The sequence below is a fragment of the Oryctolagus cuniculus genome, chromosome 1 (assembly GCF_051225735.1).
Source record: "Oryctolagus cuniculus isolate XC-2025 breed Fujian yellow rabbit chromosome 1, ASM5122573v1, whole genome shotgun sequence".
Lineage (NCBI taxonomy): Eukaryota > Metazoa > Chordata > Mammalia > Lagomorpha > Leporidae > Oryctolagus > Oryctolagus cuniculus.
In genome coordinates this window covers 137,914,121-137,941,738 of record NC_142867.1, presented here as the reverse complement: position 1 = coordinate 137,941,738, position 27,618 = coordinate 137,914,121, and the positions used below count along the sequence as shown (strand labels likewise).

The window sequence follows — 27,618 nt, the reverse complement described above, 5'->3', positions numbered from 1 at the left end:
ACAACTTTGATCATTATTTGGGAATTGCTTTCTTCCCTTGTTTTCCCAGGAGCTCTCTGCCCTGGCCTGGAGGCAAGACTTCAGACAGCTGCGGGGTATCTAGGATCAGTTGGATTCAGCTGGGCTGGGGCTGGGGCGCACACAGGCCACCCCGCCGGCCTCAGTGTCTCGCATTCACTTGCATACTCAGACTTTTCTGGACTCTGAAGGTTCGCAAGTGCCCACAACCAAAGCAGGCACTTCAAAATATCTTATAATTCAATTGTATTTGATTTCAAGTCTTGCAGGAGCTTGTTTAGAAAAATCCCCTGGCTGGCATGATGATAGTGAATTCTGCCTGCCTGAAGACAAGAGTCTAAGGGGATTATGCAGAAATAGACCTGGTTACATTAGGATATAGACGAGAGTTCTGCTCCTACCCCGTGAAATTTTCTTCAATGTCACTGCATTGTCTTTAAAAAGATAAAAATAGCATGGAAGACTTATGCAGCTTTTTAAATTTAGGGCAGCATTTAATTTACTCAGTGTCTACTAAATTCCTCTGTCCATTGCAGCTTATAAAGCTAATGGAAATTTTCCATTTTGAAATTAACTTGGAATGTCCTCTCTGGTTTTCGAATGGATAAATGACAAGAGTGTTTTAGATGGCACCGGCTTTGAATCGTGGGTGCCAGCTTTGTAATACATATGCACAAAGGGGATGGAGGGAGAAGGGCTGGACCACGCTCCCCACTCCCCCCGCCCAACCCCATCCTAGCTGCAGGATCTGTGTCGAGGCCCCAGTGTGATTTAGGAAATAGAAAGGACACATTTTAAATGTTTTTGCGTGTGGCTGTGATGTTTTCCTGGTGGAAGAGGTGTAGGTGTTAGGAGCTGGGCCTGGTCTTGGCGCCCCGGCGTCCTAGCACAGCCCTGCTGATCACCCGCCAGTTAAGGGAGCCTCGGAGCCCCTTTGGCTTCAGGCTCCCACCTGTAAAACGGGCTTACGCTAGTTCCTGCATCGCAGCGGCTGGTAATCTTAAATGAGCTCCCCCTGCCCAAGCTTGCAGGGGGGCGGCGGCTGTCAGGTGCGACCCCTTCTCACAAGCCATCCACTGTAGTTCCTTTTATGACTGCTGTTGTCACCAGCCTGCTGGAAAACCCGTCGGTTCCGATGGCCTGGTAACCGACAGCAACAGCTGCACAGGGTGATAACCGCACATTTGTTTCTCGTTTTGGGCAGATTATCGCGAATCATCACATGCAGTCCATCTCCTTCGCCTCGGGGGGAGACCCGGTAAGTGCTCTTGGACTCTCTTACTCTCCCCAGGAGTTTCTGAGAGGGGACCCCTGGCTTCCAAAGGGTGCTCCTCACAGCCAGCTGCGGCCACGTGTTCCCGGCCTGACTCCGAAGCTCTTTCTGGCTCTCATTTTTTGAGATGGGGGAGGGGAATGCCCATGACCAGGACCAAACTTATGCTTCATTTCATTAACTGTGGGCTGTCAGAAATCCTGGGGGCACTGGCAGAATAGCAAGGTGGCCCCCCCATTCTCAGGACTGCCGGGGTCTTCTCACCAGACACTCGGGGCTGGCCCTCCTCAGTGTTTTTTTTTTTTTTTCTACTGGGCCTCCTCTAAGAGCCTCTGTTTTATATCTCAGGTCTATGCACAGTTTATTAATTTAGTTATTCTAATTTATTTGTAAATATTGAAAATTGGCATTTTTCTCCCCAAATATAACAGTTGTCTTTTTTAAAAGTAAATTTCTATTTATTTATTTTTATTTTTTTGACAGGCAGAGTGGACAGTGAGAGAGACAGAGAGAATGGTCTTCCTTTGTCGTTGGTTCACCCTCCAATGGCCGCCGCGGCCGGCGCATCACGCTGATCCGAAGGCAGGAGCCAGGTGCTTCTCCTGGTCTCCCATGGGGTGCAGGGCCAAGCACTTGGGCCATCCTCCACTGCACTCCCTGGCCACAGCAGAGAGCTGGCCTGGAAGAGGGGCAACCGGCACAGAATCCGGCGCCCCGACCGGGACTAGAACCCGGTGTGCCGGCGCCGCAAGGTGGAGGATTAGCCTAGTGAGCCGTGGCGCCGGCCCAAACAGTTGTCTTTTAACAGTTTGGTTGGCCGGCAAGGAAGGATTTGCAGAGAGAAACAGAAAAAGAGGCGGAGGGAGATAGACAGAGGCAGACACAGGGACAGACGCTGAGAGACATGGTAAGGGACAGACACAGAGACATAGGGACAGGAAAGCAGACTGAGAGAGAACATAGATTGGGATGAGAATGTCCCGTTTCTGTCCTTTTTTTGTATTTATTTATTTGAAAGGCAGAGTTACAGAGAGAGATGAAGAGACAGAGAGGGAGGGAGAGAGAGCGATCTTCCATCTGCTGGTTCACTCCCCAATTGGCCACAGCAGCCGGAGCTGGGCCCATTGGAAGCCAGGAGCCCACATGGGTGCAGGGGCACAAGGACTTGGGCCATCCCGGACTGCTTTCCCAGGCACATTAGCAGGGAGCTGGATTGGAAGTGGAGCAGCCGGGACTCAAACCGGCACCCACATGGGATGCCCACACTGCGAGGGCGGCTTCATTTGCTATGCCTCAGCACTGGCCCCTCTGCCCTGCTTCCAAAATGAAGCAAGTTGAGTAATAAGGGGGTTGGCTCCCCACATTTGATCGGGGTGCCACGATCTGACGTCACATCCAGTGTCAATATCGCTGTCTCTACCCTGTACTGTCCCCTCCTGCCTTGGAGAAGGGGCCATCTCCGTAGGCTCCTGCCCAGCCCTTCAGAGCAACCAGGCAGAAAGAACTCCATCACCAGGGAGCAGAGATCTTCCATCTGCTGGTTCACTCCTTAAATACCTGCAAGAACTGGCACTGGATCAGCCCAAAGTCAGATGCCAGGAACTCAACCCAGGTCTCCCAAGGGGATGGCAGACCCAACCACTTTAGCTATGCACTACTGTGCAGAAGCAAGAGGCTGGATTCAGAAGCAGAGCTTGGCCTTGAATCCAGGTGCTCTGATATGGGATACATTTGTCCCAGGCAGAGCCCTAACCACTGTGGCACACGTCCACCCTGGCTGTCTTCCTTCCTCATACTTAGAGTGTTATATTTAAAAGTGTCCCATGATGATTTTTCTTTTCTGTTCCTTTCTTTCTTATCCTCATATTTTCTTTGTGTCATTGTAACATGAAAGACCTCACTGAAATGCAGACTTAGAAAGTGGAAGTCTTCTGTCATCAAGCTCACCCAAGGCACATTGCTTAAGACTCCCATAAGTGCTTGTGCACCTGTTCTGTATGCCTGGTGCCTGTAGGCCAGGTACACCGGTACCACACTCACACAGATATCCAGACCTGTCCCTTTCCCTCTGTCTCTAGTTCTAAGTAGTTGGTTGAAATGCTAGTGTAATATGATGCTTGAAACCATAGATTCTTAAATTTGAAATGTAATCTAATTTGAAAAAAAAATAATGGCAAATATCATATATCTACATCAATAGTTCCTTGCAGGAACTTCTCTTAAGATTTATCTTCATGATAATTTTATGAATGGATATACAAATATCTAGATCATACTGTATCAGATACGTTGGTTTATGTTAACATTACTTTATTCTCCAAGATGGAATTTTTCTCAAATTTCCTCATTACCCCTCTATTTTTTTCTTTAAAAAGGAAGTGGTGAGTGTTTCTTACAAGTCATCTATAATCTTTTATATTTGTGTGATTTTTTTTTTCTGTCACAGAAAGTATCGTCACCCCAAGGGTCAGGAAGACCAGTCACTTTTCATCGTAACCAATCCATACTGATTATTAATACTACACTGTGCGTGAGACTCCATTCCAGGCTGATCTGAAGCCATGAGCATAGCACCCATTTCCGTTGCTAGATGTCTTAGCTAAAACCACTAACTTGAGAGTCTAGTACTGTTCTCCGGCTAAGTGCACATGTCCTTACTGCCTCTGGCCTCTGTTTCCCTATAGGAAGAAATATCAAACAAGACAGCCTGGAAAACACCATTAACCCCCTCCAAAAAACAGCAAACTCTAATTATAATCTGCCATTACTGGCAGTGTTAAAAGACCACCAAAAGCAATCCAGAAAAGTGGGCGGGCTCAGAGGGTTTTGGGAGTGAGAGCAGGATGACACCGGGGCAGAGCGAGCGCTTCCTTGCCCATCTTTGGAACTTTGCATGCTCACTGTGTAGGTGGGTGATGGCAAGAACATTGTTTTGAATCCTAATATACTCCTCCATTGTGCCAGAAAATGATCAAGAGTGACATCAGAACAGCGATGTCCTAGTTTGGCCATTGCCCAATGGAAAGAGAGGGACACGGCATGACTCCTTCCTGGGCCTCCTGCCCCAACTTTGATCTAGTGCAGAGTTTCTTAGAACAGAAAGGCATTTTTAAAAACAGAAAGAAAGAAAAAAAGAGTTTCCTATATACCATGAGTGCTGAATATGTTCAATATAAAATAAAGAGTAGACTCCCTGTGTTTATACTTCATTGAACTTTCAGCCCCAATCAAATTTGGATGTTAAACACAAGTAAACACTAGAAAGCCAGTTACATGCAAAGTAACATGAATTTGCTTCAATGGGAAAATGTTGCTGAAAAATTTCCAGTGTTAACATTTGTCTACTAACATGGGTGTCTGCATCATTCAACCCTTCCACTAATTTCTTGCATCCAAGCAAAAACGTCCATTGCTTGTCATTATGTACAAATGTGTCATCTGTTTGCTTCGAGTGGGGCAAAGGTATCTAACCCGACTCTTCCCTAGTTCTTTAAAAGCCTGGCACTCGTAACGTTGGAAACTAACTCTGAACCCGAGCACTGACATTGCATGCAGAACTGATGACCCAGGGGTCATCTCAATGATCCTGCATAACCTTGGCTTAGTTTTTAAAGTTATCAGGGAAACACAAAATTGAAAAACGGATTCTGGAGACATTGCAAACCCTGTGGGACACACCTGACCAACCCTAGGTTTCCATGGGTTTCAGGTGCTGTTGAAGGCACTCTTAGATGCTCTCTAAGGAGCCACCCACGTCTCAGGAGTCCAGGAAGGGCCTCTATGATTACAAGCAACAGCCCTTATTTTTGCCGGTAGCCTTAGATCAGTCCTCCATGATGGAAATGCCCAGAAACCAGTTTGACCAGTTTGGCCCTCCATCAATGAGCACAGCAGCCCTTAGTGGCCTGAATAACAGAAAGAGACAGCTTCCAGCAGCCCACCCTGGAACAAGGCCCTTGGTCACGGTTCCATCTCTCCGAGAGGGGCTCAATGAGCTCTCTTCCCACTGTCTGGGCTTCTTGGGATGTTGTGAGGTCCAGGGGCTGATGCTGGAGAAGTGCAGAAGTGCATGGCCGCACCTGCCAGCCTACAGTGCCTGCTCAGCCATGGTTGCACGCGCGCACACACACACACACACCCGCCCCTCTCTCATTGGCGTGTTATTCTAGAACACTGCTGAGAGAGAAGTGGACGTCCTCTCTGCTCATGGAGAGGGACCAGGAAGGAGCCTGCAACAGAGACCTGGGGAGATCATCAGTCACCTTGAAACCCTGGGAGTCAGTAACATTTAGGAAATAGCTGCCCAGATGGGGTGGAACTTGTCCCAAAAGCTTTGAGAAAATATATAAAACAAAACAAAACAAACCTCAGTTTTCAGAGAATACTCTTCTGCTTTCAACAATTAGGAGAATTAGTGGCTCCAATTGTTTAGAAGCTAAAATGCATGTGACTGTCAAAGCACCTTGTTAATATCCTCTTATCTTCTCTGCCCTGGTTCGGTGAGAAGGTGGGTAAGCACCTTTCATGGGGAAGGGTTGAGACTTCTAGGTAGAACCCAAATCATTTAAGCATCGTAAAGAATTAAATCCTTTCAAAGAACTCCTTGTCTCATCCACCCAATGGGAATGTGTTTGCAACCAACCGTAGAGCGTCCACTCTGGTTTTCTTCCAGAACACCAGCAACCTGTACCTGGCCAGCAATGCAGGTTTTGAGACTGTAGCTCAGCGATCTGTTTTCAGAAGCCATGCAGAGATTCTGATCCCAGCTCAAATCTGAGGACCCCTGCTGTAGACAGCGCTAACAACAGTGGTTCTGGACTTTTGCTCCCATGAAATCCTCTGGGAGCTTTTTAAAATTCCTTATGTCCAGGCCTCATGTCCAGACCAGTTAACTGAGATTATCTGAGTACTGGGACTCAGATGTCAGATTTTAATTTATATTTTTAATGATTTATTTATTATTTATTTGAAAGGCAGAGAGATATAGACATTTTCCATGTACTGGTTTATCCTTCAAATGCCTGCAACACCTGGGATTGAGCCAGGCTGGAGCAAGAAGCTTGGAATTCAATCAAGTTTTCCCACATGGGTGGTAGGGTCCCAACTACTGGGGCCGTCTCTGCTGCTTCCCCTGGTGTGCACTAGCAGGAAGCTGGATAGGATGTAGCTGGGTAAGCTGATAAGGATGTAGGCAGGCGACATCTGATGGCCATTCCCAAGGTCCACCCCTAGGTGTCTGTGTTTAGAAAGCTCCTTGGCGGATACAGCATTGCAGGGCTGGGTAGCTATCCTTCTAGCTACTCTAAGTGTGGCATGGGCATCCTGGGGGCAGGCTGAAAACGCAGGCCTCAGGACCCGCCCAGATGTGCCGAGTCAGGGTCTGCACGGCACAATGTCCCGCAGGACCCTGTCTGGGCTCTGTGTGAGAAAGCTATTCTGTAGGCAGGGCTGATTTGTCAGCCCTGTCAGTGATGGGGTGGGGGTGCTTACCAGCCTGTGCTTTGTGCACTGTTTCTGGGTAGGTTGTCTCTCCCTGCCATGAGTCACGCGACCTCTCGTTTTGCTTCCACAGGACACAACAGACTATGTCGCCTATGTAGCAAAGGACCCTGTTAACCGCAGAGGTAAGCCACAGTTGGCCCCTTTGATTTCTCATTTGTGCACAGCCGGGCTGGAGACTGTCGACCAGATGTCCCTCATTATCTCAGCCTCCTCCACCAACACGAGCACATGTCACATTGTGCAGTGGTGGACCCTGGGGACTGGCAAGGGCACTTGGCTCCGTTAGGAGATGCTGCACATCGAACCACACCCGTGTCCAGAGGACCACAGCTTTCTCCCCTGGCTTACTCATGAGCAGGTCCTGGTCACTCTCTGAAAATGGCCTTGGCTATACCTGGAAGAATCAATACCTGCCTGTCCTCCTGCCCGCTCCAGCACCTCGTGTGAGCCTATGGCCAGCAGTCACCAGAGCCATCCCACACTTCCCTGCCGTCTGCTAGTGCCCATGGTCCAAGCTCAAGGTGTTCTCTCCTTAAGCCCCTTTAAGTTTCCAGGGCATCAGACACAGGCTGGATGGAGAATCATTGGCAAAAATCAGTCTATTGGATGGTAACACACCTGGGGTTGGGGGGCTGACCACAGGTAAAGCACCTGGGATGTCAGACACTTCCACTGCCTCCCCAGGTACATTAGCATAGAGCTGGGTCAGAGATGGGGCAGCCAGCACTCGAAGCAGCACTCGTATGGGATGCGGGCATTGCAGGTCACAGCTTAACCTACCACACCGCAACACCAGCCCCAACGACCCTATTTCTAAATAAGGTCACAAATGAAGTCCTGGGAATTAGGTCTCTAATGTATTTGGAGGAGGCAATTCTGCCCCTGACATAGGCCAAATCTTTTAATGGTCCAAGGGTCCCACCACGTTGGGAAAAGCTGGGGAAGGGAGGGGGCGGGGGCGGGTGCAGCCATCCTGGGGTCAGCCAAGGATTGTCAGTCACTGACGTTCTTTTTCTATCATAGTTCATTTCAAATTAGCTTCAAGCAATCTGAGTTTGTTTGTTTGTGTTTTTTTTTTTAATACACTTTCTATTTTTTTTATTTTATTTATTTATTTATTTATTTTTTGACAGGCAGAGTGGACAGTGAGAGAGAGAGACAGAGAGAAAGGTCTTCCTTTTGCCGTTGGTTCACCCTCCAATGGCCGCCACGGCTGGCGCGCTGCGGCCGGCGCACCGCGCTGATCCGATGGCAGGAGCCAGGAGCCAGGTGCTTTTCCTGGTCTCCCATGGGGTGCAGGGCCCAAGCACCTGGGCCATCCTCCACTGCACTCCCTGGCCACAGCAGAGAGCTGGCCTGGAAGAGGGGCAACCGGGACAGAATCCGGCGCCCCAACCGGGACTAGAACCCGGTGTGCCAGCGCCGCTAGGCGGAGGATTAGCCTAGTGAGCTGCGGCGCCGGCTTTAATACACTTTCATAGCTCCTAGTCAGTGGTTCTCAAAATGAGCGGCATCTCAGAATCACAGTCTCAATGCGCAGGCTCCTGAGAGCAGGGGCCCAGGCAGCAGCATTTATGAGAGTCCCTCAGGTGATTCCAAGCCTGGAAAATGTGGCTTAGCTCTGGGCGCTGCACTGTAGACTTGAGTCATTTGACTTGGGGCCATCTAAAAGTATAGGTTACAGGAGCAAACCAAGACAATGCGCTGCCTGCAGTCCCAGGGGGACAGTCATAATGTTCAGGACCCCCTGCACAGGGCCTGAGCCTCAGGCTCCCCTGAGATCTTGATTAGCAGTGAGTTGTGGTTGCAAGGCAGGGCCGACCCAAGGCCTAGACGGGGGCGCTTGGTGCTTGTAGAGGTGAAACTCCCAGCAAATCGGGTTTGGCTGGACCTGCTCCTACCATTTTCTTTACACTTTGGAACTTTCATTACTACCCAGGAATTCTCATCCCCTGCAACCTTACAGATATATATAATTATATATATTATAATATATAATATATAGATATACATTATAGATATAAAATTATATTTTATAATACCACAACATATAATATATAATATTATGTTATAATTATGCATTAAATTATATATTATATATCATATTATATGTTTATGTATATATGTATATGTATATAATATATATTATATAGTATATATTATTATATATTATATAATATATAATATATTATGATTGCATAATATATAATTATATATTGTATACAATTATAAAATTACTATAATATATAATTATTATATGACATATACTGATATATAATTATATATTATGTAATATATTGCAATATTATATATAATATATATTACATAATTCTGTGCTTTCGATTTCAATTTAGTATTTTATTTATCTGAAAGGTAGAGAGACAGTGAGAGAAAGATAGAGACGGATCTTCCATCCATTGGTTCACTCTCCAAATGTCTACCGCAGTCGGAACTGGGCCAGGCTGGAGCTGGGAGCCGGGAGCTCCTCAGGGCGCCCACAGGAGTGGTAGGGACCCACGCACTGGAGCCATCACTGTGGCCTCCCAGGCTGCACATCAGCGGGAAGCTGTAATTGGCAGAGGCCCCGGCACTCCGATACAGGATGTAGGTGTGCCTACAGCTACACCAAATGCCTGTCCCGTTAGGCAGTTCTGAATGGGCTGACTCACAAGAGCAGGTACAAAATCACCCTCACGCTAGCCATGCAGCTGCATGCAAAAGGCACGTCATTTTTGTGTGGTTTACAAGCCCCAGCGTCCCCGATCAGGTGCTTTTTGGCGCTTGTTGGACTGAGACGCGGAAGGTCCTATCCTACACAGCGGTGATGCTGATAACGTGCAGGCAGAAAAGCCAAGGCATTCGGCTGGAATGGCGCCTAAGGAGTTTACTGCACTTGCCCAAGGTTTTCTGAAGAATAGGAGGTTCATGAATGGGCTTGAACAGGCCCAGGAGACACCTTCTCAGCCTTTCCGCATGGGCTCCAGCTTCCCCATGCATGCCTCCTCCGGCTCTTGGCTGCCCTTGGGTGTCCCAGTGCCCCCTTCCGGAGCACCTACCCCCAGTCATCCCGTCTGACCACCTGCACCGTGGTCTTGCTTCAGCTCCTCTATTGCCCATTGTCTTCATGGTGGAGTTAGTGGCCTAGGGATCACCACAAATGGACGCTTAAAACAACAGAAAGGAAAGGTAGGCACTGTGGTGCAGTGTGTCAAGACACAGCCGGCATCCCATATGGGTGCCGGTTCAAGTCCCAGCCGCTCCACTTCCCATCCAGCTCCCTGGGAAAGCAGCAGAAGACGGCCCAAGTCCTTGCACCCAGGTATGAGACCCAGGCTTCCTGACTTTGGCCTGGCCCAGCTTCACCCACTGTGACCATTTGAGGAGTGAACCACTGGATGGAAGACTCTCTCTCTCTCTCTGTAACTCTCTCTCTGTAACTCTGCCTTTCCAATAAATAAATGAAATCTTTTTTAAAAATGCAACAGAAAACAGAGAGCAGTTCTCTCATTGTCTGGAGGCCGAGCGGCTGCCACCTGGCGCAGCAGAGGCCCCGGGGGAGGCTCCTTCCTTGCTCGGTTCAGCTTCTTCTGCTGCCGGCATTCTTTGGCACGCAGCTGCACGCTCCAGCCTCTGTCTCCATCTCTGTACCACCTCTTCTTCTGCACCTGTATCTCTGTCTCTTATACGGACACTTGTCATTGGATTTAGGACCACCCTAATCCAGGATCAGATTTGGCTAACTCGTCCAAAATTGGGGGTGGGATGAGGTCTCCATTTCTCTGGTTAGAAATCATTAGTGTTTTTAAAAAAATATTTATTTGTTTATTTTCATTGTGTTTGAAAGGCAAAGACAACCAACCAGCCAGAGATTCTCCCATATGCTTGTTCACTCTCCAACTGCCACGGCCCCCCGGGCTGAGCCAGGCTGAAGCCAAGAGCCTGGAACAGGTGCCTTTTGGTGCTTTTGGCCAAGAGCCTGGAACTCAATCTAGGTCTGCCACGTGTGTGCACCCATGTGCAGCCATCACTGCTGCCTCCTAGGGTGTGAACAAACAGGAAGCTGGATCAGAAGAGACGGCAGGATTCACACCGAGCACTCTCCTATGGCCTGTGGGCATCTTAACTGCTGGGCCAAACGCCCGACCCCGGAAGTTGTTTGTTTTTCACGTCCCTTCTGTTAGGGGGAGGTTGCTGGCACACTGGGATGGACGGACAGCAGCCACTGGTTACTGGGGTTCTGCCCAAGTTGTGTGAAGCCAGCAGTTGGCAGAGAACGAGGCTGTGAAGTTGAGCTCTGGGAGCGTCCGTGGGTCTCCATCAGAGGCCCGTGGAGAACATGGCAGGCTCCTGGGGAGCGGGGCTGCCATGGGGAGGCGGGGGCACCTCTGCACCTGAGCTCAGGGAGGCGGCTCGCCCTGAGGCTGTGCAGCTTCTCTCACACTGAGGGCTGCGTTTCCGGTGTGGTGCAGAAAACGCACAGTGGCTGGGGCAGATATTGCTGGCTCCGAGTCTGGGTGCAGGGCATGGGAATGGGCTCTCGGGAACCCGGCTTGCTGAGGAACTGAAGGTAGGTGGCTTTAGGAGCTACCTCTTGCAGCTAGGTTTTTACATTTAAAACCTAGTGAAATTGTAAATTGGTAGACAACATTGTGTGCGTCTTTTGTGTACAGCACGATGTTGTGAAGTGTGTGCACGCACACAGACACAGTAAAATGGTTGACTCTGGCTAATTAACACATGCATCATCTCCCATAGTTAGCACGCATGCACACCCATTCTGGTCACATTTTTCAGGACTACAATGCATGAGCATTAGCTAGAGTCACTGCGTTGTACCGCAGATCCCAGTGGGTGTCCTTTCGCTAACATCTCCCTCTCCCTCCCCACCCCTCGCTTCTCCCCCCGGAAACCACCATTCTACTCTCCTCTTCCATGAGATGGACCTCCTTAGACTGGGTCTGCAGCTTCCATGCAAGCCCTACCTAAACACCAACATTCTTCTAGAAATAGGAAAAAGCACACCCAAATGTATATAGAATCAGAAACAAACAAAAAAAACCTTAGTAGTCAAAGCAAGCTCGAACAAACAGAACAAAGCAAGAAGCATTATACTAGCCGACTTTGAAATATATTACAAAGCTATAGTCATTAAAACGGCAAAAGTACTGACATAAAAACAGACAATTGACCAATGGAAGACGATAGAGGCCCTAGAAATAAATCTATGTGCTGTTAGCCTACTGGTTTTCAACAAAGGCAACTCAAGCCAACAGAAAATAAATGGATGACTGATAAATACCATTTGCTTCACAAGTTGTACTTCAAGGTAAAAATAATGATAGTGCAATCAGATGAGGCCAACTGGGTCCTCCAGAAAGGGGTGCAAGGCCCGTCCGTGCGAGCATCTGCCTGTGGCTCTTCCAAGTTCAAAATGGCTCAGAAAAGTATTTCAAAGACAGAAATGTGGATTTCTGTCTAGTGTCATTATTCATGAACAACTCCCAAAGTACAAGGCTGCTTTAAAAAGTTCATGGAGAAGGCATATTGTGGACAAAATGCACATGGATTTCTAAGTTTTTGAGCCCCAAAATAAGCTGCTTTTAGTTACGTTTCTTCATTCACTTTCTGAAGAGCTCTCGTGTTTGTTGTGCTCTGAGATACTGTGTAATGCTTTTAGGACTAGTAAGACATCTGTTGTTGATTTTACCTTACTTTTTATAAAGATTTATTTCTTTTATTTGAAAGGCAGAGTTACAGGGTGTGGGTGTGGAAGAGAGAGAGGGAGAGAGAGAGAGAGAGAGAGAGAGGAGTTTTTCCATCTACTGGTTCACTCCCTCAATGTCCACAAGGCTGGGCCAAGCTGAAGCCAGGAGCCATGAACTCCATCTGGGTCTCCCGCATAGGTGGCAAGGACTCAAGTACTTGGTGCATTAACAGGGAGCTGGATTGGAGTCGGAGCAGTGGGGGCTTGAACCTGCACTCCTAGGGGATGGTGGCATCACAGATGGCAGCTTAACCCACTGTGCCACAATGCTGGTCCCTGACTTATCTTTTAAAATGTACACATAACACATTAATACAGGAATAAATTAATAACTTATAAATAAATAGTCACATATTTAGGATGAGCTCAAAAAATTCTTCGCCGGGAGTCATACATGGGACTTCAAACGCAGAAGAATGAAGATATTTGGGGAGGGGTTCTAGTGGCTTGGTGGGCATGGCTAACACAGCAGTCCCACTTGCCCGTGGGAAATGTGTTCCAAGACCCCCAGTAGATGCCTGAAGCCACTGAGAGCACGGAGCCCTGTCTATGTTGACTAAGCACTCATCACACACTGTGGCAGGGACTTTTGCATCCTACATGGGACAGCAAAACTAGCACAAATTTATTTTTCCTTCCTCACCATGATGTCAGTAGAAGACTTGTTCTTACCATAGATCTCCAGAACCTCAATATACAGACTTTCCTCTTTCCCCATTAAGTAGAGAACTATTGCCATTTCACCTCTGACTTGGAGAAGCACTGTGATCCCGTGACAGTCGTCTGCTAAGGCACACGGCTGCTCAGTGACTAGCGGGCGGGTAGTGTATACAGCAGGGATACAGTGGACAGAAGGATGATGTATGTTCCAGGCGGGATGGAGCAGAAAGCTGTGATGCTACACTACTCTGCAAGGCATGCCATGTAAAATTTATGTGAGTCATTTATTTCTAGAATTTTCCATTTCATATTTTTGGACTGTGGGTGACTGTAACAGATTATGGTTCGTGAGCCGGTTTTTCTCCCGCTCCCCTCTCCTGCACCTGCAGCCTCTCCTGTCCGGGAGGAGCTGGGTGGAAGGAGCATTCAGTCCCGGCACAGGGCCCTGCTGCCCCTTCCAGCTTGTGGACGAGGCTTTATTGTTGAGACCCTGGATCCAAAGGTCGGAGCGGCCTGGATCAATCACGGGGTGTCCCCGTGGGAGACTGGGGAATGACTCCACTTCCCTGCTGTTTTTCTGCTTTGAGCCACATTTCAGATTTTGCATCCAGCCATACTGGACTTGGGGCACCCACGCTCCTTTTCCCTTTCTCACCTCTTTCTTCTCTGTTGCTTGGGAGTGTGCCAGGTGCAGTCCTACACCTGGGGGTGGTGACTTAATTCCTGCCAGTCCACGCGTCCACTCACTACCCACAGCTCTGCCACTGAGAGCCACCGGGCTCTGCCCTCACCCCACAGCAGGGTTCCACCAGGGCCTCCTCCTGCTCCAATGTCCTGGAGCTCACTTATGGGGCGCCCTCTGCAGGCTCCGAGTTATCTGGTTGTAGAAGGTTAAGGGTGTGTGGCTGAGATCATCCAGCCCCCTCTGAAGAAACCGTACTCTCCGTTCTCCACTTCAAAGATTTCCCCTTAAAAGAAAGTAGGCTATATGTCTTGACCCTGTTCTAGTCTGTCTGTCTTGTTCTCTGAAGCACTGAGCAGCCACTCCTCTTGGCTGGTGCTAATGCTGGGTGGCAGGACTGGCACAGGGCCGACTGGAAACCAGCAGGCAGGTCAGGGGCATGAGGTGTCTATTGGCTTTTCTTTTCTCAAGTCTGGCCCCCTATTTCCTTACTAAGTCAACAGATGCTTTAATTATATCAGTCAACAACATGTGCAGCTGTAGCAATGGCTTCATAGGGGCTTGCTTTGTGAATACCCAGGGCAATATTTAACATATAATAATATCCATAATAAAATAATACATTAGTGATCAGTAACAAGGAGGTAACCAGGACACCTGTGCCTTTGTAGAATTTCTAAGCCATACTTAAAACAAGACTGCTGCATTTAAGGGGTGACATCTGACCTGAAGCCACAGTACATCCACGCTTGCTCTTCCCAGCAAATCCTTTCCCCTGTGTGCTTCCCACAGAGGTGCTCCCAAGGCAGTGCTGGGGCCAGGAAACCATGACCCCTCCTCACTGTGGGGACCCAGGGCTCCTGGAGGGACTGTCTCTGAAAGACCTGTCCATCAGGACTGATGGTGAGAGAGAGGCAGAGGGCCCCTGCATCTGGCTATGCTGACTCAGGTAGACTGATACTTGTTGTCAGGAAAAAAAAAAAGCTGGCCCATTTTGGGGGTCTGTCCACGGCCTTGCAGCTTCAGTTGATGACGTGGCGTTTAGCAGGAGTGGCCCCCTTCTGACTGGGCATGGCTGGATCTGCACGGGTGCTGTGTAGGAGCTGGTCCACACCGACTAACTCACTGTGCCCAAGCAGCGGCTCACAGGCCCCTCTGCAGGGTCAGCTGGTGGTGGTGGAGGGGGCCCTGGCCCTCTTCTGCTGGGGGGATGCCCATGTATCTGGTGCCTGGAAGAACTTTCCAGCACCCTGGAGAAGTACTACTTTCTGAGGCCAGGGCAGGGAGGGCCCCACTCTGCTTGCCCCATTCATCCCTCTTTTCCCTGGAGGTCCTACCTGGATTCACAGCCTGCCCTCGTGTGTTGGCTGGCACCTGCTATCCAGCAGGAAGACTGCTCGAGGCCTCTTCACTGGCCTTGATGTGACCTGCCCCCCACCCCCGCTTCTTCACACATATCTACTCTTTTGCACAAACTGGCTTTTTAAGAATCTGCAGTGAACATGCAGCCTCAAGTTTAGGCTGATGCACTTGGCAGGCAATGGGGACGGTCATGCTGATTAACTAAGACCCTAAGAAGGTTGCACTTACTGTTTTGAGTGGCCACACTTGATGGTCAGTGCTTTGCTCCCACTGAGAAGTAAGGAGACAGCTTGCTCTGAGTCCATTGGGTAGATCAAGACTCATTCACCAAATACCAGTGTAAGTTCCTTGTTTAAGGTTCACAGGGACTGCAGGGGATTCAGTGTGTGGAGATCAGAACCCTGTCCTGTTGGGGTCTGCTTCTAAACAAGGCTCCCCGTGGAGAGCAGAATTGCTGTTTTATAGACCCTAAGGAAGTTGAAGAGGCATCCACTTGGGCTTGGAAAGCCTTTAGAAACAGGGATCTATAGTGAGTAGACAACAGGCTACTAAGAAGTGCCTGCTCGCCACGGGGCATTGCAGCTGTGGAGGTGCAGCTGCAGCTAGATTGGCTCATGAAGTTTCCCCTTTGCCCCTCCGTCCTCAGGAAGGGCCCTTTGTAGAGGGGCTAGGAGAGCACCAGTGTCCATCCCTAACCAACCTGTGTCCCCTTCCCTCCCAGCTTGTCACATCCTGGAATGCTGTGATGGGCTGGCCCAGGATGTCATCGGCTCTATCGGGCAGGCCTTCGAGCTCCGGTTTAAACAATACTTGCAGTGCCCTTCCAAGATTCCTGTCCTCCAGGACCGGTGAGTAGCCCTGCGGCACTGCTGGCCTCGGCCCCTCTGTGTGTTATGAGCTCTGCTCTGAAAACCGTCTCCCCCAGGCTGGGCTCTGGACGGGCCCCGTGGATCCCTGGGCTTCCTGGGCTTGCAAACCCCTGATCAATGCTGGGCTGTGACCCAGGAAGCCAGCAGATGGAAGCCAACATATGGATGATGCTTGGAATGTGCAGAAAAACATTTCCTGGAAACTATAGTGACGGTAGCCAAGGTTACAGAAGAGTGACTTCATTTAATTTTTTTTTTTCATTCAGTTTTCTCTGCAACCACGTGATGCTTCCATATGTCACCTCCCTGGGTCTGTGTCACCACAGGTTCTATGCATCCTGTTGTTCTTATGCTGTGGCAGGGGGCTCCTGCTGGCCACCAGCCTGTTTCTGCTTTGCTGGGCTCTGTATCTGAACAGCTCTGTAGCTCATTTCCCTTCTGTGTGGTCCTGGGAATGCCCTTACCCTCTCTGAGCCTCAGCGATGTTGTCAATAAAACAGGAATGTAGTGATGTGGATGATTATTTAGTGTGTTATAAAACACGTTCAACATCTACCATGCAGAATCCTTAGGGTGTAATAAAATTACACGCAGCATAAAACATTTTACAAAAGTCATATGGACTATGTTGGTCGAGTTTACATAGTGAAAATCAATGGTAGCAGCGTGTTCGCTATAAACAAAACTTTTCTACATTGGCTTTTTACTTTTTAAAAAAGATTTATTTATGTATTTATTTGAAAGGCAGAGTTACAGAGGAGAATGGGGGGGGAGGGGGAGAGAGAGAGAGAGAGAGAGAGAGAGAGAGAGATCTTCCATCCGCTGGCATACTACCCAAATGACCAAAATGGCTGGAGCTGGGCCAGTCCGAAGCCAGGAGCTGGGAGCTTCTTCTGAGTCTCCCATGTGGGTGTAGGAACTCACAGACTTGGGCTATCTGCCTCTGGTTTCCCAGGCACATTAGCAGGGAGCTGGATCAGAAGTGGAGTGGCCAGGAATCAAACTGGCGCCCATAAGGGATGCCAGTGTTGCAGGCAGAGGCATTACCTGCTATGCTACAATGCCAGCCCCAACTTTTTACTGTTTTCAAACTGCTAAGGCCGTGTTCTTTGTCATGGTCACAGTCAGTGTCCACCTGGATCTTCATCATCATGAAGGCATTGTTCACCTCCCTTCTCCATCTTCAGTTTTCTGAAAGGGAATTAACTTCCACATCCCCTGAAAAAATTGCTTTAAGAAACTAATTTTGGGGCCCAGTGCTGTGGCGTAGTGGGTGAAGCCACCACCTGCAGTGCCAGCATCCCATGTGAGTGCCAGTTCTAGTCCCGGCTGCTCCACTTCTGATCCAGCTCTCTGCTGTGGCCTGGGAAAGCAGTAGAAGATGGCCCAAGTCTTGCAGCCATGTGGGAGACCTGGAGGAAGTTCTTGGCTCCTGGCTTCGGCTCAGTCATTTTGCTGTCTTTGCTATGTATCCATCTGAAGTGAGTTTGATAACTGGTATTTCCTCAAAGAAAAAGAAGCATGGAATATAGCAAAAACGTTATCATTTTGAAAAACTAAGAGCAACTCAGCATTTTTTAAAAAAGGATTATTTATTTAATTATTTACTAACATATTTAAGAGGTAGAGAGACAAGGGAAAACACAAAGAGAACTCCCATCTGCTTGTTCACTCCCCAAATGCGTGCAATGACTGGGCTAAAGCCAGGAGTTGTGAACTCAGCCCAGGTCCCCCATGTGAGTGGCAGGGAACCAACCACTTCAGCATCACCGCTGCCCCCAAGGGCCCACATTAGCAGAAAGATGGAATCAAGAGCCAGAGATGGGATTTGAACCCAGGTACTCTGATGCGGGATACAGGTGTCCCAACCGGTATCTTAATCACGAGCCAAACATTTTCCCTAACATTGTTTAGTCCCAGAAGTGAATGGCTAGGTAAATTATTATGCTTTTCTGTGTTTTTTAAATGTCTGCATAAGCATCAAAGACATACTCTTAGAATAACATAGGCACTGGGTGTTGTGGTGTGCAGGTTCAGTTGCTGCTTGCAATGCCAGTGGGAGTCCTGGCTGCTCCGCTTCCAATCCAGCTCCCAGCTAATGTACCTGGGAAAGCAGCACAAGAATCCCCCCCCTCCCCATGTGGGAGAACCGGATGTAGTTCTAGGCTGCTGGCTTTGGGCCAGGATCACTGGCTGTTGCAGTCATTCGGGGAGTAAAACAGAGAATAGAAGATTCTCCCTCTCTGTCACTCTGCCTTTCAAATAAATAAAATAAATCTTACAATAAAATAAAAGAATAGGTACACAAATAGTGGGAGCAGTTGATTTCACAACCATATCTTCTGACGATAGACTTAGGCATGAAGTCTTGTGCATGATTTCATCCAATAATATTTTGAAGGACTTCGAGGAAAGAAAAGGAAGCAGACAGGACCTTACCCATGAAAACAACTTCGGCTACAAATGCAGGTGTTAGAGAACAATTTCTAGAACAAAAGGAACCAAGGTCCTTCCTGCCTGTCAACTCACCCTGCAGGTGCCTGCCCGGCTGGTCCTCTTGTCTGTTTGATGGCAATGAGATACCCATTGCACAGGTCTTAGACAGAGGGAGGACGGCCCTCTGGGGTTTACTCCGCCTTCTTTTTCAGGCACACCCCTCCCACTGGAGGCAGCCTGGGGCCGTGAGAGAACCCACCCTGCCTCCAGCTGTCAGTGCTGTCACCCACTCCAGGACCCACGTTCCTGGGCTGTGGGCACACGTGACACTGGCAGGGTCTCCTTCTAAGGCATTAAAGTTCTAGGGGGTATCCAAGACAGGGGCTTCTGTTTGGATTTTTTCTGCTCGCTCCCCAAGCCCTGAAATATTTGGCGGAGGTGGGGAAAGTTTGCTACATCAGCTTCTTTGCCTGTGCTGTTTGGGATGGAGACATGGACAGGGGGTAGGGGAGGCTGGAGAGAGTGTGGCAATGTTAGTGGCTGGCAAGCTGTGAAGGATCCTCCCTGCTCCCTGTGTGTGGAGTGAGAGTTCTCTTTTCCCTTTTCTTGTCCCGCCGAGTGTATGGATTTACTTACTTGTGAATTACTGTTTGTCCATTCTGTTGATTCTCAAAGGAGACACTCTATCATCTGGATTCCTCACCCATCTTTAACTGGATATCTGAAATAGTACTTAGAAGTGTATAGGTTTTTAGTTATGGTCTGATTTTTTTTTCTTACAGAAATCCAGAGACATTTCAATAATAGCCAGAGAAACAATGAAAACAATGAAAAATAAATCATCTGTAGCTAAAGCTCATTTACTATTTTAAAAGATGATGTGTAATTCATGGGTGATAAAATCCACCCTTTTCAAGTCAACAGTCCAGTAGATTTTGCATTTTCAAAGGCTGCACCATCATCACCATTAATTCAAGAATATTTTCATAACCCTAAAAAGAAGCTCGTACCCTTAGGCAGTCACTCCGTATTCTCCACCCTCTTCTTTCCAGGAAACCAATAATCTTGGTCTCTTGTGGATTTGCCGATTTCAGACATTTCTTTTTTTTTTTTAAGATTTTTTTTATTTACTTGAAAGTCAGAGTTACACAGAGAGAGAAGGAGAGACAGAAAGAGAGAGAGGTCTTCCATCTGCTGGTTCACTCCCCAGTTGGCCACGACAGCTGGAGCTGTGCTGATCCGAAGCCAGGAGCCAGGAGTTTCCTCCAGGTCTCCCGTGTGGGTGCAGGGGCCCAAGGACTTGGGCCATCTTCTGCTTTCCCAGGCATAGCAGAGAGGTGGATCGGAAGTGGAGCAGCCAGGGCTTGAACCAGTGCTCATATGGGATACCGACACTGTAGGCAGCAGCCTTACCTGCTATGCCACAGTGCGGGCTTCACACATTTCATATAATTGCACTATGTGTTGGACTTCTTGACTTTGAAGAATGTGTTCAGGATTCACCCTTGTTATAGCATCTGTCAGTATTTCAGCTTTTGAGGGCTCAAGCAATATCCTTTCGCACGGATACATCATCTTTCTTCATCGTCTCATCAGTTCATGGACATTTCAGTTGTTACCACCTTTAGCTCATAGGAAGAACGTTACTATGAAGATACACACATGCAAGTTTTTGTGCAAACGTGTTTCTGTATTCTTGTGTGTATACGTCAGAGTGGAACTGTTGGGTCAGGTGAGTATGCTGTGCTAAGTTTTATGAAAAATTGCCCAGCTCTTCTGCAAAGTGGCTCCACCATCTTACATTCCCATTTAGGTTAGAATACATGCAGCATCCTCACCAACACTTATTGGCTATCGTTTTGATTATAGCTACCCTAGAGGGAATAAAGTTGTTGCCAACTCTGATTGGCATTTCCTGAACCTTCATTCTATCAAAGCTCTTTTCGAATGCTTATTGGTCATTGTGTGTTCTCTGTGGAGGAAGGTCTGCTCAGATCCTTGGCCAGTTTTAAAGACTGGGTTATCTGTGTTTTTATTGTTGGTATGTAGGAGTTCTTTAAACATTCTGGACAGATGTCTCCTTTTGGATATACGATTAGCAAATACTTTTTCCCATTTTGTGAGTTGGCATTTTTACTTTACTCACACAGTGCTTTGAAGCATAGCAGTTTCCAATTTGGATGAAATCCGGTTTACTTACTTTTTCCTTTGGTTGCTTGTACTTTTGGTGTCATATCTAAGGTTGCCTAAATGCAAGGTACTGAAGATTTATGCCTCTGTGTTCTTCTAATAGTTTTGACTCTTACGTCCAGGTCGTTAATCCATTGTGAGTTATTTTGTATGTATGACATGACACAGCGATCCCACTTCATTCTTCCGTATATGGATATCCAGTTGCCATGGGACCATTTGTTAGACACACTTTTCAATGTCAGTTGGCCACAGATGTATGGGTCTGTTTCTGGAGTCTCAATTCTGTTTCACTGAGCTGTTTGCCTAAACTTTTACTTGTGTAACACAGTCTTGAATACTGTTTCTTTGTAAATTTAACATTGGAAGCATGAGCCCTCTATTTTTGTTCTTTTTCAAGATCGTTTTAACTATTTTAGACTCCTTACACTTCCATCTGAATTTAGGAAAGCTTGCAAAAAAAAAAGAGTTTGGATTTTGACAGGGATTGTGTTGGATCTGCAGAGCAATTTAAGGATTATTCTTATATTATCTATTTTAAATATTCTAGTTCATGATTATAACATGTCCTGTCATTTATTTAGATTTCCCTTAATTCTTTTCAATAAAATTTTAAAATTTTCAGTATACAAATCTTGCACTATTTTGGAAATTTTTCTCCTGAATATTTTATTTTTGATGCAATAATAAATCAAAGTGTTTGTCAGTTTTATTTTTTCATTAATTAGTGTATAAAATGCAATCAATTGTGTATGCTGATCTTTTTTTAATTTTTATTTATTTATTTATTTTTATTTTTTTTGACAGGCAGAGTGGACAGTGAGAGAGAGAGACAGAGAGAAAGGTCTTCCTTTTACCATTGGTTCACCCTCCAATGGCCGCCGCGGCTGGCGCGCTGCGGCCGGTGCACCACGCTGATCCGAAGGCAGGAGCCAGGTGCTTCTCCTGCTCTCCCATGAGGGTGCAGGGCCCAAGCATTTGGGCCATCCTCCACTGCACTCCCGGGCCACAGCAGAGAGCTGGCCTGGAAGAGGGGCAAGCGGGACAGAATCCGGCGCCCCGACCGGGACTAGAACCCAGTGTGCCGGCGCCGCAAGGCAGAGGATTAGCCTAGTGAGCCGCGGCGCCGGCGTATGCTGATCTTACAGATATCAGTCATGCTTGACTAATTCATTAACTCTAAAAGCTTTGTGTGGCTACTGTAGGATGTTTTATTTGTAAGGCCCTATTATTGGCTGGTGCCGCGGCTCACTAGGCTGATACTCCGCCTGCGGCGCCGGCACCCCGGGCTCTAGTCCCGGTTGGGGCGCCAGTTCTGTCCTGGTTGCCCCTCTTCCAGGCCAGCTCTCTGCTGTGGCCAGGGAGTGCAGTGGAGGATGGCCCAAGTCCTTAGGCCCTGCACCCCATGGGAGACCAGGAGAAGCACCTGGCTCCTGGCTTTGGGTCGGCATTCTGCACCGGCCTTAGCAGCCATTTTGGGGGGGTGAACCAACGGAAAGGAAGACCTTTCTCTCTGTCTCTCTGTCTCTCTCTAACTCTGCCTGTCAAAAAAAAAAAAAAAAAAAAAGGCCCTATTATCTGCTAGTAGAGGGAGTTTGATTTCTTCCATTCTACCCTGGATCCCTTTTGTTTCTTTTCATTATCTAATCATCCTGAGCAGAACCACCAGTATACAACACCGTCACGCTCCTGCCCTCGGGGGCACAGCTTCTAGTCTGTTACCACTAACAGTGATGTCACCTGTGAGCTTTTCTTAGCTGCCTTTATCAGGAATACTTCTCTGATCCAAATTTGTTGAGTGTTTTACCATGCAGTACTGCTGGATCTTATTAAATGGTTGAGAGGATTATGTGTTTTTATTTTGCTGGTATGATACAGTAATTGATTTGAGGATTACTACATTACTGGGATAAATACCACTTTGTCTTGGTGTATGATTCTTTTACACATTGCTGGGTTTGGTTTGCTAGAATTTTGTTGTGGATTTTTCCATCTGCATTCATAAGAGATACATTTCTTAAGATTTATTTATTTATTTGAAAGGCAGAGTTACAGAGAAATAGGGAGAATCAGAGAAAGAGATCTTCCATCTGCTGGTTCACTCCTCAGATGGCCACAACAGCTGGAGCTGTACCAATCCAAAGACAGAGCCAAGAGCTTCTTCTGGGTCTCCCACGTGGGTGCAGGGACCCAAGTACTTGGGCCATCTTCCATTGCTTTCTCAGGCGCATTGGCAGGGAGATAGAACCGAAGTGCAGCAGCCGGGACTCAAACCAGCATCCATATGGGATGCTGGCACCACAGGCAGTGGTTGCACCCACTACACCACAGCGACGGTCCCCAGAAGAGATACTGATATGCAGTTTATTTTTGGTGACTTTGTCTGGTTTTGGTATCAGGGTATTTCTGGCCTCATAGATTGAGTTTGAGAAGAGTGGTTGTTACTTCTCCTTTAAATGTTTGGTAGAATTTACCAGAAATCCATATGATCCTGGTCTTCTCTTGGAAGGTAAGTTTTATTTATTATTATAATTAATTCAGTCTCTTTATTTGTTACAAGTCTATTCAGATTCTTCTTGAGTCAGTTTTGATAGTTTGAGTTTTTCTAGGAATTTCTCCATTTCATCTAGGTTATCTAAATTTTGGCATACAATCCTTCATAGATTTTCTTTTTTTCTATATGATTGGTAATAGTACCCCATCTTTTGTTTCTAATTTTTATAATTTAGACTTTTATTTTTCTTGGTCATTCTAGCTATGGATTTGACAACTTTGTTGATCCTTCCAGGAACCAACTATTGTTTTTGTTAATTTCCTTTGTTGTTTTCCTATTGTCTACTTTATTTATTTTCACTTTAATATAATTTTACTTCTTCTGCTTGGTTTGGGTTCAGTTTTCTCTTTTTTTTCTAGTTTAGTAAGATAGATGTTCAGGTTATTGATTTGAGATCTTTATTCCTTTATCCTATAGCTATTTATAGCTATGAATTTCCCTGTAAGCACTGTTGCTTTATTCCATCAGTTTTAATAGGATGTTTTTGTTTTCACTCCTTTCAAACCAGTTTCTAATTTCCTTTTTTGACTCATTATTTATGTAAAGATGTTATTTAATTACTAATATTTGTGAATTCTCTAAATTTCCCTCTGTTACTGATTCCTAGTTTGATTCAATTATGGTCTAAAACATACTTTGTGTGTTTATGGATATAACATATGGTCTATCCTAGAGAGTGTTCCATAGGCACTTAAGAAGAATTTATTCTGCTTCTGTTGGATAGAGTGTTCCATTGATGTCTTTTAGGTCTAGTTGGATTATTGTGTTGAACTTACCAGTTTTCCACAGTTGTTCTCTTATTGAAAGTGGCATATTAATGTCTCTCACTATGATTGTTGAATTGTCTATTTCTCCCTTTGGTTTCATCAGATTTTGCTTCATGTATTTTGGGCTCTGTTGTGAGGTACATATATATTTACAATTGTTATGTCATCTTGACGAGTTGCCCTTTAATGATTAAAAACTGTCTTTTTTCATCTCTAGAAACGAATTCTCTATGAAAATCTATTTTGTGTAGCACACACAGCCATTCCATCTCTCTTTTGGTTACCGTTTGCATGAAATGTCTTTTTATATCATATGACTTTCAACCTAGTATTTATTTTCTTGTTTCTTTTTAGTTGACAAAAAACAATTGTGTGCACTTATGGGCTACAATGTGACCTTTTATCAATGTACACATTTCAGAAAGATTCAATCAAGTTCATTAAAATATTGATCATCTCACCAATTAACCACTTTTTGGGGATAATAATATTAAAAATCTATAGTAATTTTCAACTATACAATACATTGTCTTTAACTGGGATCACCAGTCTACTTAAGTCTCTCAATCCAAATTGTGTTGCACATAGAAAGCCTATAGTCAGATCACTTTTTTGGTCCAGTCTCAGTCTCTACCTTTTAATTGGAGCATTCAGTATATTTACATCAAATACAAATGCTAATAAGTTGGGAATTTTTCTCTGCCACTTAAAGATTTTCCTGCATATTTTGTCATTTTTTACGCTTATTCCTTCATTACTGTCTTTTCTTTGTTAAGTAAATGTGTACCGTTTTAATTCCCTTGTTCCTGTCACTACTTTTTTTTTAAATTTATTTTTATTTATTTGAAAGACAGAGTTACAGAGAGAGGTCGAGACAGATAGAGAGGTCTTCCATCTGCTGATTCACTCTCCAGATGGCCACAACGGCCGGAGCTGTACCGATCCGAAGCCAGGAGCTTCTTCCAGGTCTCCCACATGGGTGCAGGGGCCCAAGGACTTGGGCCATCTTGTACTGCTTTCCCAGGCCATAGCAGAGAGCTGGATTGGAAGAGGAGCAGCCAGGACTAGAACTGGTGCCGATATGGGATGCCAGCGCTTCAGGCCAGGGTGTTAACCCACTACACCATAGCACGGGCCCCTCCTATTACTACTTTTAAAGTGACTATCATTGTGGGGATTTAAATCAGTATCTTAATATATAACAATTCTGTTTGGGTCTCAGTAATACATGAAAGATTTGCTCCTATGTGACTCCATTCCTTCCCCTCCACTGTGATGCTGTTATGAAAAATCACATCTTTATACATTGTGTGCCCATCAACACAGATTTCTAGTTACTGCTTTATTTGGCTGCCATTTGAATTAGAGAGGATGAACAAAAAAGTTATCAGCAAAAATTGCATTTATATTTTTCAATTAACTTTACTATTATTCTCTATTTTTCATATGGAATGTCTTCATTTCAGTCTAAAGTACTTTTAGTGTTTCTTACACAAATTTGTTCAGAATAAGTTTTATCTGAGAATATCTTAATTTAAGCTTTGTTTTTGAAGGACAGGTTTGTTGGATAGAGTTCTTGATAGATAGTCTTTGAGCACTTGGAATATGTCCTTCCACTGTCTTCTGGTCTCCATCATTTCTGGCAAGAAGTCAGCTGTTAGTGTTATTGAAGATCATTTATGCATGGTGAAAAGCTTCTCTCTTGCTGCTTTCAAGATCCTCTCTTTCTGTTTGGCTTCAAACAGAGTGAGTACAATGTGTGCATCTCTTTAAGTTCATCTTAATTTTGAGGGGCTTTTTGAGATTATTGTATGTATAGACAAATATTTTTCTACACAGTTAGGAATTGTTGGCTATTATTTCTTCAAATGTATTTTGCCTTTTCAGTGTCTCCTTTCCTCTAGGGACTCTAAAGTATAAATTAATAGGCTCAATGGTGTCCTGTAAGTTTCTGAAGTTCTGTTTATTTTTCTTAATTCTCTTCTCTTCATGGTCCTCAGACTGGAAAATCTCAACTGACCTGTCTTTTTGTTCTCTCATTCTCATTAAACCTGCTGTTAATCCTGTCAAGCAACTCTCAACTCTAGAGTTTATATAACTTTAAATTATTTATATATCTATACTGTATTCCCTATTTGATGAGGCATTTTTCTCATGCTTATTTTTTATGTTGTTTCCTTTAGTCTTGAAAAATTTTAAAGTAGTTAGTTGAGAGTCTTTGTTTAGTTAGTCCATAGTCTGAGTTCCTCAGGGAAAATTTCTGTTGATTGTTTTTTTTTTTTTCCTGTGCATGAGTCATACTTCCTTGTTTCTTTGCATGACTCATAAGATTTTGTTAAAACTGGAAATTTAAATAATATAATGTGCTACCCTGAAAATAAAGTTTCTCCCTTCCCAGGATTTGTTGTTCTTGCTGCTTATTGTGTTTGTTTTGTGACTTTTCTGAAATTATTCTCTAATGTCTGTATTGTTTGCAATATGTAAAAGGACTGCAAAATGTTTGTGGAAGATTGGAATTAAAAGTTTATATTAGTGCAAAGGATTAATGTAGTCCATGCATATTTTTTTCATAATACTCTTTGTCCATGAACTTTTATAAAATTCCTTGTATGTCCACTGATTACTCTGCTTGGTTTGCTTATTATTCAGCTGTTAGTTCATTTTCCATAAGCCTTTTTGTAAGACTCCTCCTATGTCAGTCATGGCTCTATTTGGCTTGATTACTATTGGAGAGAGAGTTCCTAAATTCCTGGAACCACAAAGTCTGTGTGTGTGTGTTGGGGTACTCCTTCAATCAAGGTAGTTGACAACTCGACCTTGGCCTTCATTTTCTCCTGTGCCAAGCCTCAAGGTCAGCTAGAGTCAAGAGTGTAAGGAATCGTCACATGTGTCCTGAGCAGACACCAGGCCCCAGGCATGCACACAGCTCTGCACATGCATGTGGTCTTCTAGATTCCAGAAACTCTTCAGAGCTCATGCGAGTCTTTAGGAATCATTTCATCGTCCAGCTTTCCTCCTAAGCTTTTTGATTAGCCTACCATTCGACCTAAATGTTATACAGCTGCCTCTAATTGTTTTTGACAGATGTCCCTGGGGAAGAGAATTTTTGCCCTGAGCAAGCTCCAAATCAGGTCAAATAAAGACAGCCTTGGCAGCTGGGTCTTCAAGGAAGGATCAGACGGTTCGAGTCACGATCATCCACTGGGAATAGGTCTTCGCTGGCATTGTGGGCTGTTGGTTTTCAAGGCTACCAGAGACATGGAAATAGGGTGATTTAAATGCCACAGCGATACTGTTCTTATAGCTGTTTGTTTGTTCATGTTTTTCCTTAAACAAACATTCCCCGGGTCATTTCAAGCTTCTGGTTCATTTCCAGAGTACTGAAAAAGTTGGTTTTTAAAAAGAATATTTTTGTGTCAATCTTCTTGTTGTTTTTATTGAAGAGAGAATTTTCAGAGTTCCTTACTCTACCATCTTCTCTGCTGCCACTAAATCTCTCTATTTTTTTTTAGTTGATTTTGTTTCCAGTAAATTTCATGAC

At 45.7% G+C, this 27,618-nt stretch overlaps 1 protein-coding gene across 7 annotated transcripts in view; it reads left to right on the top strand.

The window, feature by feature from the left end:
- Positions 1-27,618, top strand: part of SHC3 (SHC adaptor protein 3) — a 182,763-nt gene that overhangs the window by 108,028 nt on the left and 47,117 nt on the right. For 6 of the 7 annotated variants that reach the window (XM_089315808.1, XM_089315803.1, XM_089315802.1 and 3 more), the window contains 3 exons: positions 1,223-1,276; positions 6,864-6,915; positions 15,983-16,109. In XM_089315808.1, coding sequence (XP_089171934.1) covers positions 1,223-1,276; positions 6,864-6,915; positions 15,983-16,109 — 233 coding nt within the window. Of the gene's footprint in view, positions 1-915; positions 1,068-1,222; positions 1,277-6,863; positions 6,916-15,982; positions 16,110-27,618 lie in introns of those variants that run through there. The other variant, XM_089315814.1, reaches the window with a different exon arrangement.